Source organism: Lipotes vexillifer, unplaced genomic scaffold, assembly GCF_000442215.2.
Source record: "Lipotes vexillifer unplaced genomic scaffold, Lipotes_vexillifer_v1.1 scaffold19, whole genome shotgun sequence".
Classification (NCBI taxonomy): Eukaryota; Metazoa; Chordata; class Mammalia; order Artiodactyla; family Lipotidae; genus Lipotes; species Lipotes vexillifer.
In genome coordinates, this window is record NW_006793856.1 from 2,717,394 (window position 1) to 2,731,520 (window position 14,127).

The window sequence follows — 14,127 nt, forward strand, 5'->3', positions numbered from 1 at the left end:
CTGTGTGTCAGCCCGGATCTTAGTTCCCCGATCAGGGATTGAACCTGTACCCCGGCATTGGGAGTGCGGAATCTTAACTACTGGACTGCCAGGGAAATCCCCTATATTATAATTTTGTAAAAACAAAACTGGAGGTGTTAGGTAAGGCAGTTGAAATAAAGTGGTGTGTTTTATAAGTTCCAAAGCTTTACTTCTGAGATCATATGTAAAAGTATATGTAGTTATTCTTTTTATTGTAGTTATTTGAATATATTTTGACAGGTTTAAGAAGAGAGTTGGTCATTCTGGGGACCAATATTTGTATATTTGATGTGGTAGGGGGTGTTTCTTGTGAGGAACTAGAGGAGAGTTGTTTGTCATGTAGGATTTTCTCTTTAGTACATTTCATCTACATTTGCAGTATTAATAGTAGATATGGAAAAGTGGCTTCCTCTTTTTTGACACCTTCATTGTGATTTGTTTAGTAATATTAACTACTATATATACTAAATATACTAATATATTCTAAATTACTAAGTATATACTAAGTATTTATCTGTACTTTATTTGCCTTAACTTGTTCATCTGACATTTTTGCTCTTAAAAGTGTTGTCAAAGATGACTACATTGGGAGTTCTCCTGGGTGCCTTGTAATGGGAAACATAGAAGATGCTTTATGACACCAGGGCAGAGTGTTGCTAGTCAAGAGGGTGCTCATTTAGTGCCTACTTGTAAAAGTGCTGCAAGTGAATAAATGTAGAAGCTCATACAGAGTTGACTTGATGCTTATTTGACCTTAGAATTCAGTTTCTCTGAGTGGATGTTATTGTATAAACTTTGGTGCTGTCGACTGAAGAAAAACGCATAACCTAAAAATTGCGAGTTATGTTTTATTTGAGGACCGTACTGAGGATTATAGCCCCGGAGACAGCCTCTCAGATAGCTCTGAGGTGCTGTTGCAAAGAGAACTGCGAGGAGCCAGGGTGCACTGGAGTTCTTGCCGGGGTGGTGGGGGAGTAGTAGGGCATGAGAAGATTACCGCTGATCACACGAAGCAGACATCTTAAGTTAATGATTTCAGGGCTTTTCTGTGTATGCGGAGATGCAAGAGTCTGGGCTTATTGAAATTGTTCTTTAGATATGCTTCTTAACAATCTAGGGCCAGTATCCTGTTTTTCTCCATCCTGAGTTCCCCTCAGGATGCACTGTGTGGGGTTGGCTGCAGTGGCTGATGATTTGATGGTGGGCAACATTCATTGTTTACTGGAATGGCAGGCAACATTTTTTGTCCATAGCGTTATGGAAAAAGTTGTCTTCTTAAACTTGAGATGATTTTAGGTTTGTTTATACTGCTTTATTAAAAGTTACAATACCTTTATGAACTCCCAAAAGTTGTTTTGCTAGTGTAATCGCTTACCAAGACACATGCAGACAGCAGTGAAGTAAATTGACCTCCTGTTTTACTTGGCATATTTAAAAAAATTCTTTAGAGGCAAGTGAGTGACTACTTATTGGACTGACAGAGTACCACATAATTTCTGCTTTTGTGTTTATAAAATAAAGTATATTAAATAAAAGGGAAGAAGGGTGGAACTAGTATTTGTTAAATGCCTTCTGTGTGTTAGGCATTATGCTAGATGATTTTCAAATATTATTTTACAATTCTGTGAGGATTTTGGTTGCATTCAGAACTTACATATGGAGACACTGAGGTACAGAGAAAATAAGTTTATCGAAGCTCCTAGAAAGTGGAGTAATATTTTGCCTATTCTTTCTGAAATCCAAAAATGCGTTATATCACAACACACAAATTTGCTCTGTGACAAAATTTCTTTCCCTCCCTCCCTTCCTTCCTTCCATATAAATGAAGTAAGAGGTGTGCAGCCACACTGCTTGGGTGTGATTCATGGCTTTACCCTTCCTAGCTGTTGTGATGTTTGGCAAGTTACTCTAAGTCTCTACACGTCCAGGGTGGTTTTGGTTTTTTTTTTTCTTTTTTTCTTTTAATCTGTCAAATGGGGATAACAGTCTAATAGTCTCTATCTTACAGGTTTGTTGTGAGGATTGAATGAGTTAAGTGATAAAGATCTCAATATAGTATCTAGCATTTATTGAACTTTCAATAAATTTGTTGTAATGACTTTTTCAGAATTTTATATGCACACTGACTTATTTTGGTTTATTAGTAATTCTTTTGGTACTTGGGAAAACCTCCTCAGAGTATTCCACGTTTTTGGAATGTATATATATTGTTATTCTATTTCATTAATTCATTTTACATTTCTAGTTATTTTAGATACTAGTGTAATAGATATGGTATTGTGGTTGTATTAGAAGTTTTCTTTGCAGTACACAGTGATTGATGTGTGGTAGACAATATTTATTGTAGGATTGAGAGAACTTGAATCTATTTGTAATCATGACTTTTTTCTTCTGTAAATCCTAACAATTTGAACTTCATCCTTATTGTAAAGAAACTATAAAAATTCTAAACTTCTTAATGACTGATTATGTCTCTTAAAAATTTTGTTCATCTTTTTAAATGCTATTTTACCTTGTTTTTAGCTAAAAAATGATTCTTTGCCTGAAATTGATCTTTAAAATTTTTTTTAAAATTTGATTCACATTAATGTTTTCATTTCCCTTTGTTTTCTTAGCTTCACAATGAAGAGGATAATTCAGAATCATCTGCTATAGAGCAGCCGTCAACTTCAAACCCAACACCACAAAATGTGCAGGCTGCTCCTTCAGCGTCTGGACTTGAGACTGACTCTTCTCCTCCACCTTATAGCAGTATTACTGTGGAAGTACCTACAACTTCAGGTATTGTTGTTTTTAGTGTGAAACAACTAGTAATGTTTTTTGTTTTGTTTTGTTTTGTTTTGCGGTGCGCGGGCCTCTCACTGTTGCGGCCTCTCCCGTTGCGGAGCACAGGCTCCGGACGCGCAGGCCCAGCGGCCACGGCTCACGGGCCCAGCCGCTCCGCGGCATGTGGGATCTTCCCGGACCAGGGCACGAACCCGTGTCCCCTGCATCGGCAGGCGGACCCTCAAGCACTGCGCCACCAGGGAAGCCCTAGTAATGTTTTTAATAGCTCGATTTTTTGTTTTGTCTTTACCAGTATGGTTTTGTGTAATTATCAAGTCTGTTAATGGGCTTCTTCGGTTTTATGATTATTTTAAAAAAGGTTTTTCTAAAGATAGTTTATAAAATATTTCATAGGTTACCTGTCTCATTGTTTTAAAAATTAATTTAAATGTGTAGCTTGTTAAACTTCCTTATGCTTACTAGAATCCCTTCCCAGTGGATTAGCCATATAACTTTTAGAAGAAATAACCATATATACATATATATTCATGCACGCATATAATGCATACACACATGAATATATAAATATACCCGTGTGTGTGTGTTTACTTATATAGTCATAAACAAGGTATTATTAATGATGAATATGAGAATGTGGTAAGTACATGTGAATGGAGGTGAATTGTACACATAATGTCCCCCCTACTCATGGTAATATTTCCTGGATACAAGGCAGTGATTACTGCTTGCTACTGTTCATCTCATCCTTGCAGGTCATTCTCAAGAACTACCCTCATCTATTTCTCTGGTCACAATTTGTATTTTCCCAGTAATGCTAAGTTAATCATTCTATGATGGAAGATGCTGAGAGTGAAATTGCAATCCCTTTGTTGTGGCTACTGTTGCTATTGCTGTTTAACAGACTACCTCAAACCTAATGGAGTAAAATAACAATCATTTATGCTTGTTAATTCTCATGGTTTGCGGGGAACTGGGCTTCTTTATGAAGTTCTCTGCTAGAGTCTCATGTGATTGTTGTCTGATGGTGACTCTGGGACTGGAGGTAATTGCGGGCTTCCTTATTCACACGTTTGCTGGCTGATGCTAGGGCCTCAGCTGAGGCTGTTGGCCAGAACAACTATATGTGGCCTCTTCTTGTGGCCTGGGCTCTTCACTGGATGGAGGCTGGCTTCTAAGAACAAGCATTCTGAGAGAAAGCCAAATGGAATCTGTGACGTTGCCTTAAAAGTCACAGTGTCACATCTGCCACATTCAGGCTCTTAGAAGTGAGTCACTTAGGCTCTATTCAAGATTATTGAGGAATTAGTCTCCACCTCTTCATGGGAAGAGTTTCAAAGAGTCTCACCACCACAACTGTATACAGGCTCCTCCCTCTACCACCCTCTAGAGCTTCTCCTTTGACAGTCTTCCCCATTTCAATAAATGGCTCCAGCAGGCCAGAAACCTGGGAGTCATCTTTTTGGTACCTTATTGTAAAATTACATGGCTTTTCTCCTTCAGTTTTTGTTGTAATGAAATGTATTACTAACAGATTTCTTCTTTAAGCTAATCCATCCCTATATTCTTAGAATAAATTCTTTTTGTCATCATGTTCTAATCTTTCCTGGATTTAAATTTGTTAATATTTTATTTAGAGTTTTTGTGGCTTTATTAGTGTGATCTATAACTTTATGTGCTGTCTTTTTGGTTTGGGTATTAATATTATGGAAGCAACATAAAGTGAATTGAGAAGCTTCTCATTTTTCTATGATCTGGAAAAGTTTTGATAATGTAGCATGACATTTTTAAAGGTTAGATAAATTTCAACTGTGAAACAAGTGGAGCCTGGTACCTAGAAGTTCAGTTATTCTCACAGTCTCCTCTGTGATTTCTGGTCTTTTTAATTTTTTCACCTGTGCTAAAAGGCCATTCCTGACTATAATTGAGCACGAGAACTGAGGAATTCTAGAATTTTGGGTTTCTGTTTAATGAAAACTGTTGATATTATTTTTCTTCAGCTTCTTAGTGTTGTTATATTTTAGGCATATGGGCAGTGCCCATTTTCTGTGGAGATTATGTTCTTCAGTAGGTCACCTTATGGCTGCTTTTATAGATCTGAGCAACGTCAGTTATAAAAGGTGACATTTGCATAGTGTTGCACAGTTTACAGAGTCCTCTTGAATACTCTTCTATTTTGTCCCATAATAGCAAGTAATAGCCTTGCTGGGTCAGTTTTATGGATGAGAAAGTGGAACTTCACAGTGCTTAAGTGATTTGCTTGAGGTCACATAACTTCTAAGAAGAGGAGCTGGGATTGGAGCTCCCCAGACTTTAAATTCTGTGGTTGAGAACCAACCACTGCCTCAAAGGGTAGAAGAAAAGTAAGTAAAATTAACAAGAGAAAATTAAAGGTGCTCCTTCCCAACTTGCACCTGTTATTGGTGGAGATATTTTTTCTATCTTGGGTCTTAAAACTTTTCAGAAACGTACATATCTGTTTTTAACGTAAGGATCTCATCTCCTTGGATAATATATACCATTGTTCCAGTTTTAAAAATGTATAGTTTTAATGTTATTCCTTAAATTCATAATCATGGTTTTTACTTAAATTTTGCTTCTAATCTCGTCTTCAGAATTAAAGAAATCTATTTACTTGACGGTGTATGGTGTTTTTACATCCTAATAATAAGTCTTTTCTAAGAATTTATGACTCTTGTGACTTTTGATGGATAACATTCAGCATTATACTCCCACTAACCACTTCCTGTTATTAGATTGAAAATTGCCTAACTTCAGATCCTTAGCTCTCATTGATAGCATTACAAATACTTATTTTAAAACCTATATACATTAAAACACAACAGGAAAAATATTGCTGGAGTGCAGTGTTTTTTCATGTGCAAGAAAATCTGATAAAGATAGGTAAAATTGTAACCAATGTGGAAGACGTAAAAATGCTGTAGTTATGATAGAGGAAATCACAGAGGTGATGTCAAACATTGTGGTATATACTGTTTTTAGAATCTGCCTGTTTTTTATGTCAGTGATTCTAGCATAAGTCTAATCAATTGATTGACCTGTGTGTGTATGATTTTACTTATACCAAAGTTGGCAATAAATGATGCATTTTAAAAAAAATTAGCAGTCTATATTTAATATTGCAATATACTTCTGGAAATCATATTTCAAAAATAGCTTAAAAATTGGGGAGGGAGAAATTCTTCTAAAAAAGAAAACCTGAAGAACTGGGTAGATGGGGGGAAAATGGGGGAAGGGACAAGAGTAAAAAAAGAGTTAAAAATCATCAATCTTTTAGCAAAGAGAAATACTGAGTTTTCTTAGGAGTTGTTAAAATTGGCCTGTGTAGAAAAATTAACATCTTATATATTATCAAGTAAATATGAGAATAAATAAATAATAAAGTATTTGGAGTCAGGAAATCCCTGGCTTCTGCCACTTCTTGATTGTGTGATACTGGGCAAATCACTTAACTGAACCTCAGAGTTGCTAAGGTTCATGTATTTAGCAGTGTTATAGTAAATGGCTAGTGCTGTTTCAGTGTTTGTTACCATTATTCCTGATATTTTTACTTTTTGGCTGTGAGATTGTGGGCAAATAAAGTCTTTGAGCATAGCAGTAGGAACATAGAGGATGCTCATATATGGTGAGGTGAGTTTACCTCCTTTGTGTTGCCCACATTTTCAGAGTCTCATTCTTGATGTTCTTGTTTGGTATATCAGCCGTTAGATGATATTTATCAGTTCTTTCTCTTGATAATAAATGTAGGACTAAAATAATATATACGATGTAGTAGTAATTTATATGTTATATAGCTTATAACATAGGACTACAAATAGCAGTGATAGTCTTTAGTGGCGTTCTGTAACATTAAATTATGTTCTGGCTATAAACATAATATTAGTTTGTTTTAATGGTTATCTTTTTTAAAAATCCTTTTCTTCAGATACAGAAGTTTACAGTGAGTTTTATCCTGTGCCACCTCCTTACAGTGTTGCTACCTCTCTTCCTACGTATGATGAAGCTGAGAAGGCCAAAGCTGCTGCAATGGCAGCTGCAGCAGCAGAAACATCTCAAAGAGTAAGACAATGTTATCATTTCCTTTTGAGAATATTATTTGTGTTAATTGATACGTATATTCAGTAATATCAAAAATAGTTCTTTGTGCTTGTAGTTTTTTTAGTATTTACTACTACTTATTTGTGTCACCATTTTTTGGCACTCTCCTATTTAAATTTACCTTCTGCATTCCTTGACCTTCTCATACGATTTCGATTTCTACTGGTCTTCTCCTGCACCCACCCTGGTCATCCTAGGTGGAATCTTTACCAATGATTTATCATTTCCTAAGTCTTGATTTCAGGCATCTCATGTACTAACCTTCACCCCTCATACTTCTGACTCCCTCATTCAAGTTACCCCCACCCCGTTGACCTCTTCACTGTCAATGAAGTGTCTTCAATGTCCTTATTTCCCTTCTTATATAGTTTAGATTCTGTGGTCCATAACTATAATTATAGATCATTTTTTTCTATTCATTTCTTACATATTAGCGTAGCCAGTTTCGTGACTCTATGAATGAACTCAAGGTAGCTTAAAGACACAAAGAAGGAAGTTACCAGGCCTACAAAATTATGTTTGTCAATTCACTATTTTTTTTTTTTTGTCCTTTGAACACATGCCACCCTAGAATTTGGGAATGATGGTCAAAGATTCCACCGCCCTTTTTTCTCCCTCATCTCCCTGTCTTAGTAATAGAGTCAGTGATACACTATGTATGTTATTTCCTGTTCTGGTAAAAGGAGTGGCTGTCTCAGTAATGGAGAATCAATGAGATGTATGTATGCTATTCTTCAGTCAGGTAAAAGGTAGAAATTATTTACATTTTAATGTGACTGCAAGCAGGACTAGAGTTTGTTACCTTTATTTCTTGCTTTAGTCTTTAGAGATGTCAGATTCTGGGTTAACCCCATTTTGTTCAGGAAAAAGACACAGAAATATCACGTGACACAGGAAAGCTAGGTAAGGGGAAAAGGGAGAAGAAGGTGCCTGTATGTATAGCATTCTTGTCCTGCTGCCATCAGGCCAGAGCCCAGCGTGTAGATTATTTGATGGGTAAGCGTTTTTCCTGGACAGGTTTCTTTCATCAGCCACAACACTCTTCAGACCTGCTCCCACTTGCATCCTCCAACACACACAGTTAAACGTCATCATAAATAGTTTTGAGCACATAAGTAAAGGTAGTAAACCTCAAATTTATTATTGATTTTTAAAAAATTAATTAATTAATTGTTTTATTTTTGGCTGTGTTGGGTCTTTGTTGTTGCATGTGGGCTTCTCCCTAGTTGTGGTGAGTGGGGGCCCCTCTTCAGTGCAGTGCGCCGGCTTCTCTTGTTGCGGAGCATGGGTTCTAGACGTGTGGATTTCAGTAGTTGTGGCACATGGGCTCAGTAGTTGTGGCTCGCGGGCTCTAGAGCTCAGGCTCAGTAGTTGTGGCACACAGGCTTAGTTGCTTCGCGGCATGTGGGATCTTCCCGGACCAGGGCTCGAACCCGTGTCTCCTCCATTGGCAGGCGGATTCTCTACCACTGCACCCCTGCACCAGGGAAGCCCCTATTATTGATTTCTTTTCCTTCTGAGGGGGAAGTAAGTTTCTGTTAAGACCGTGGCATAAGTATAGCTCATTCAATAAGGATTTTTGATGTTGGGAGGGGAGAACTATGGAGGAGGATAGATCTACTAAGGTGTGGAGTTTTTATTAGTGCATGTGTGTTTGTACATGCATTATATTTACATGCACACACTCTCAGTGAAGTAGGACTGTAACTCCTTTTCTCAGGGATTGTTTTCCTAGGGATTTTGGAAATGGTAAAGGTCCTTAAAGGATGTTTAGGAACTTGGGTCCTCTATTGCCCTAACTTCTACACAGTTGGATAGAACTCTAAAGAGAAAGTAGGAAGCATTAAGTCTTGTTCTCTGTGCTTTGAGGTAAGCATAAAGGTGATTTTACCTTTTGGAAAGAAAACTCTGAAGTGTTACTATTAAAAACCCTTCATCATTTCCAGTGTCTTGTTTTTGTAATGTGATTCCCAGCCTGAGCTGGAATATGTCCATAAAGAAAAGTTTTCTGTGTTTACCCATTTCTGATACCATTGTAACTCTAGCTTGTGAGAATTGTGGAAAATTTTATGGAAAGCAAAAACAGAGTTGTATGAAGAGACTAACTTATAACTTAGGTCCTTGTAAAAAAAATCTTTCGAATTCGTCAGTTTCTATCCCAGTGCTCCAGCACCCTCTTTCTGCAAAGTGTCATTCAGTATGAATTCCTATACCTGATTCAGATAAAAAACTGGTCTGATTAGCACTTGAGTACAGTCAGTTGTAAATGAATCTCAGCTGGATGAGCTGAAAGTTTATTTCTTAAATCCAGTCTCATTGGAGGAATGTAGGTAGCCTGGAGACGTGGAAACAATACTGTTTTCTACTATTTCGTATTTCTCACGAGTGGGGTTGCAGGTATGATTATGTGATGACTCATTGATCTACTGAAGTGTATTGCCCATTTTTAATATTTCTCTGAAAAATATTTGTTTCACATGATTCACTTTATAAAACTTTTAGAACATGGCTTGTCACTTAGTCTCATATTATGACTATATATAGTGGATAGGGTTCATTTTTTTGTACCTTGTTTAAAATTGTGTGTCAGTAACTTGTCTTTTGATGTAAAAGCTAGCACTTGATAAATTGTGAACAGCTCCAAGATGACCTTGTGTTTACATTTCTAGCACCTTGCTATTATCTGGCACATCCTTGGTGTTTAATAAATAACAGTTAATTAAGTTAATGAATGCTTTCTTTAAATTAGCCACTGTGGGAAATTAGAAAGAAAAATACGACTGTTGTCCTATTACAGCTCTTTGTTTTAATTTTTTTTTTTTTTTTTACCAATTTTAGGGTTTATAAGTCAATGTTTAATGTAATTGAAATTCTTGCATAGCTACTATCTTTTATTTTTTAAGCATTTTATGTAAATATTTTTCTGTTATGTTAATGGTGAGTGAAATTCCATGGAATCAATATACTATAATATAGTGGCCATTCCTCTCTAGTGAACAATTAGATTCTTTTCAAGACTGTTTGTGTTTTCCAGTGTTAATGTTGTAAAGGACATCTTTGTGCATATGTCTTCTATCTATTTAAAAATGATGTCCTGGGCTTCCCTGGTGGCGCAGTGGTTGGGAGTCCGCCTGCCAATGCAGCAGACATGGGTTTGAGCTCTGGTCCAGGAAGATCCCACATGCTGTGGAGCAACTAAGCCTGTGCACCACAACTACTGAGCCTGCTCTCTAGAGCCCACAAGCCACAACTACTGAGCCCGAGTGCCACAACTACTGAAGCCTGTGCACCTAGAGCCTGTGGTCTGCAACAAGAGAAGCCACCCAATGATAAGCCCACGCACCGCAACGAAGAGTAGCCCTGCTCGCCGCAACTAGAGAAAAGTCCGCACACAGCAACAAAGACCCACACAGCCAAAAATAAAAATAGAAATAAATAAATTTAAAAAAAAGAAAAAAAAATGATGTCCTATGATAAAATCTCTTGGACTGGTGTTTCAAAAAGAGTGAAATTTTATATTCTTGCCATCATATTGACAGTGTTTTTTTGGCCTTCTACTGTGCTTTAATGTTTACTTCTTGAATTAGCTTGAAATGATATAAAAATTCATTAATATGTATTTAATCATTGCCAGTTATTAAATTGTCCATAAGACCATAGGATATATGATTGCAGAGTTGAAGGGATCTTTTTGCCTAAATAATGAGCAATATGGTTTTGAAAGTCTTTTTTTTTTTTTTTAAAAAAAATATAATTATTTATTTATTTTTGCCTGCGTTGGGTCTTCATCACTGCATGCGGGCTTTCTCTAGTTGCAGCGAGCAGGGGCTGCTCTTCGTTGGGGTATGCGGGCTTCTCAATGCGATGGCTTCTCTTGCTGCGGAGCACAGGTTCTAGGCGCGCGGGGGGCTTCAGTAGTTGTGGTGCACGGGCTTAGTTGCTCCGTGGCATGTGGGATCTTCCCAGACCAGGGCTCGAACCCGTGTCCCCTGCATTGGCAGGGGGATTCTTAACCACTGCGCCACCAGGGAAGTCCCTGAAAGTCTTTTTCTTTCAGAAAAGCAGTATATGTAGTGAGACTACCATGATTGCATGGAAAGAACATTGGTATCCTGGATTTAAGTCCTGCCTTGACCTAACTAATTATGTGATTTTGGGCAAGGCACTGAGCTTCTCTGAGCCTCTGTGTGTACTAACACAAAATTGAAAATTAACACCCAACTGAGGTTATGTATATGTAACGTGGAGATAGTGAGTTTGTAAATCAGGTCATGTCAATCATTTGATCAAAACTCTGTAAGACCTCCCAGTTCACTCAGTAAAATCCAGGGTCCTTTAGTGGACTCTGGCTTTATTTCTTCCTGTTTTCCCTCTTATTCACTGTGGTTTCAACCATGTTAGCCTCCTTATTATTTCTGTAACATGCTAGGTCTGGTTCTCTCTTAGGAACTTGGCACTGGCTTATCCCTCTGCCTAAAACACTCCTCTATGAGATATCTGCATGGCTGACTCTCTTACCTCTCCTTTAATTCTTTGCTCAGTGTCACCTTAATGAGGCTTATGCGACCACCATATTGAAAACTGTAGCCCTTACTAAACATTCTAAACATCCTTTCCTTACATTTTTTTTCCTAAACATCCTTTCCTCACTTTTTTTTTTTGCAGAGCATTTATATACCTTTTGTATAAGCAACTTATTTATTATGTCTTTATTTATTGTCCGGCTCCCCTCACTGGGATATAGGCTTCAGAAAGGCAGACATCTTTGTTTTACGTACATTCATATATCCCAAGTACCAGGAAGCAAAGTCTTATGTAGAATGGGTATTCTATCAATATTTGTTGAATATTGGAGGCAATTAGTGATAATAGACTTTGTACGTGCTTCCAGAGAAGTAATGTGTTTGTATATTATTTTTGTACACAAAAGTATTGTACTATATAAATGATTTTCACTTAATATATTTTGGAGATTGTAATTTATTTTTAAATCTTTACATTGCTTTTTGAATTTCATTGTTTTAGATATACAATAATTTATTTCATTGATCTCAAGAATTATAAACGGTCTGAGATTTTAGCCTACTTGCAAGCTAACTGATTAGCTTGTCACAGTTTTGTGGATGCTCACAGAAGACACAGGACTGCTGGGTCAGAGACAGAAACTTTATTATTCTTTATTATTAAACTTTATTATTCACAGCAGTAGTAGTAGCTAGGGTATTAGCATTTTCTCATGGCAGTTTCCTGAGCCTCAGGTCCTGCAGGGCAACTCAGAGAGGGCCAAGCGATGCCTCTGCTCGCAGTGTGGAACCCTGAGTTCAGGGGAACCCAATATTTTCTAATGGCCAATAAGCATGCCTACATCTCTGCTCTGGAGAGAGACACTATTTCTCTCTCCCAAAGCCATCTACTATATAAACATCCTTGAAAAGATAATACAGAAGAAAGGTAGCCAATGCCTCTACCTGGGAAACATGTAGAAACATGAAAGACTCACAGAGAATTATCTCCTGACAGTTGCCCACTATTGATGGGCATTTAGATTGTGTCTAAGTTTTTGCTCTTGTTAACATTGCTGCAGTGAATTATCTGTAATACATCATTTCTTATAAGTATATTTCATGAGCTGGAATTACTGTGTAGAAGGATGTGTACGTTTTAATTTTTGATAAATATTGCCAAATTGCCAACCATAGAGTTTGTACCAATTTAGAGTTCACCACTGATTATGAAAAATCCTCTTTCCATTTGACACTGATGCAGCAGTGTCACATCGATCTTTTGTGATGTCATTTTCATTAATTCGATGTTATTCAATTTTTATCTTTTTTGTGTTTACTTTTAAAGTTACTCTTTTCAGGGGTGTCCATGAAAAATTAATACTTGCTAATGTTTTTTGAGTACTTATTATGTATCAGATACTGTACTCATTGTCTCATTTTGCCTATACAATACATTGAGGACATTAGATTTTATTTAAATTTTTATCTTTACACTTAAGATAATAAAGTTGTAATTATCAATAGTTTAGTGAGCTATTCTAATAGTCTATGTTTTACAGATTCAAGAGGAAGAGTGTCCAACAAGAGATGACTTCAGCGATGCAGACCAGCTCAGAGTGGGTAATGATGGGATTTTCATGCTGGCGTTTTTCAGTAAGTGAAAACTGAAACTATTTCCAAACTATTTTTTTGCATTTATTGGTTGTGTATGTATTTAAAGTAACATAGACAGTGAGGGAAGGCACATACTATCAGTGTGTATCTTACCTTGTTATAATGTAAATTGATCCTGACATTTAACTAGCTGTGATCATATGATACAAATCCTAGAATTTGTTAAACACTTATCAGGTAACTTTGTATTGCAGTTATTATGCTAGATGCTGACTGTATAGAGATATATATAAGCATATTTAAAGCTAAATATGTTTTTGTATGTGAAATGCTGCATGTCCATTTGGGGCTATAGGAGCACGTATAATGAAATGATAAATTCTGCTTTTGGAGCAGAGGACTTCCACTTGAGTGTCTTTAAACAGGAGGAAGGGTTGGAAAAGGAGATATTCTGGGGAACTGGAACAATGTGATTTGAGACACAGGAGTATGAAGGTCTGTCTTATTTGTGCGGAATGGCGAGTAATTAGAAAACCAGAAACCGTAAAATTTTAACTTTTTGCAACATTCTTAAATTAACATTTGACTTTATAAAGTAGACTTAAGCTACTTGTGGAAAGACTTCATTAGAGTCTTCATTATTTCAGTTCCTATCTCAGGAATGGCACATAGTACACTCAGTACATAATATTATGACACTCAAACTGTTTAAATTGATAAAATAATTTTTGGAAACCCAGTATTCAACTAAGTACATTTATTAGATTATGATAGGGTTAATTTCTGCCCTCAACCTGGTTAAATGACCAAGCTTTCATACCTTCTTTGATAGAATGCTGATTTAATTTATTTCAGCTGTAGAGTTAATTTTAAAGCTAGAACTGAGGAATGTTTTACCTATGTAAAGTACCACATTCAACTTTAATAATAGACCAAAAAAATAGACAACATAGAAAATACATACTTCCTAAGTTGAGTTACTTTTGAGTCTGAAAATTCCCTTACCTTTTCCTCCATTTTGAAATGGTTTCTTGCTTCCTTTCCTTATTTCATTTCATCTACTGAAGAATAGTAGTTGAACCGC

General features: G+C 36.7%; 1 protein-coding gene across 2 annotated transcripts in view; it reads left to right on the top strand.

Moving 5' to 3' along the window:
- The window catches only part of NDFIP2 (Nedd4 family interacting protein 2), a 63,574-nt gene that overhangs the window by 32,857 nt on the left and 16,590 nt on the right, over positions 1-14,127 (top strand). For both annotated transcript variants that reach the window (XM_007466803.1, XM_007466802.1), the window contains exons 2-4: positions 2,637-2,802; positions 6,752-6,885; positions 12,989-13,082. In XM_007466803.1, the coding sequence (XP_007466865.1) occupies positions 2,637-2,802; positions 6,752-6,885; positions 12,989-13,082 (394 nt within the window). The remainder of the gene's footprint in view (positions 1-2,636; positions 2,803-6,751; positions 6,886-12,988; positions 13,083-14,127) is intronic.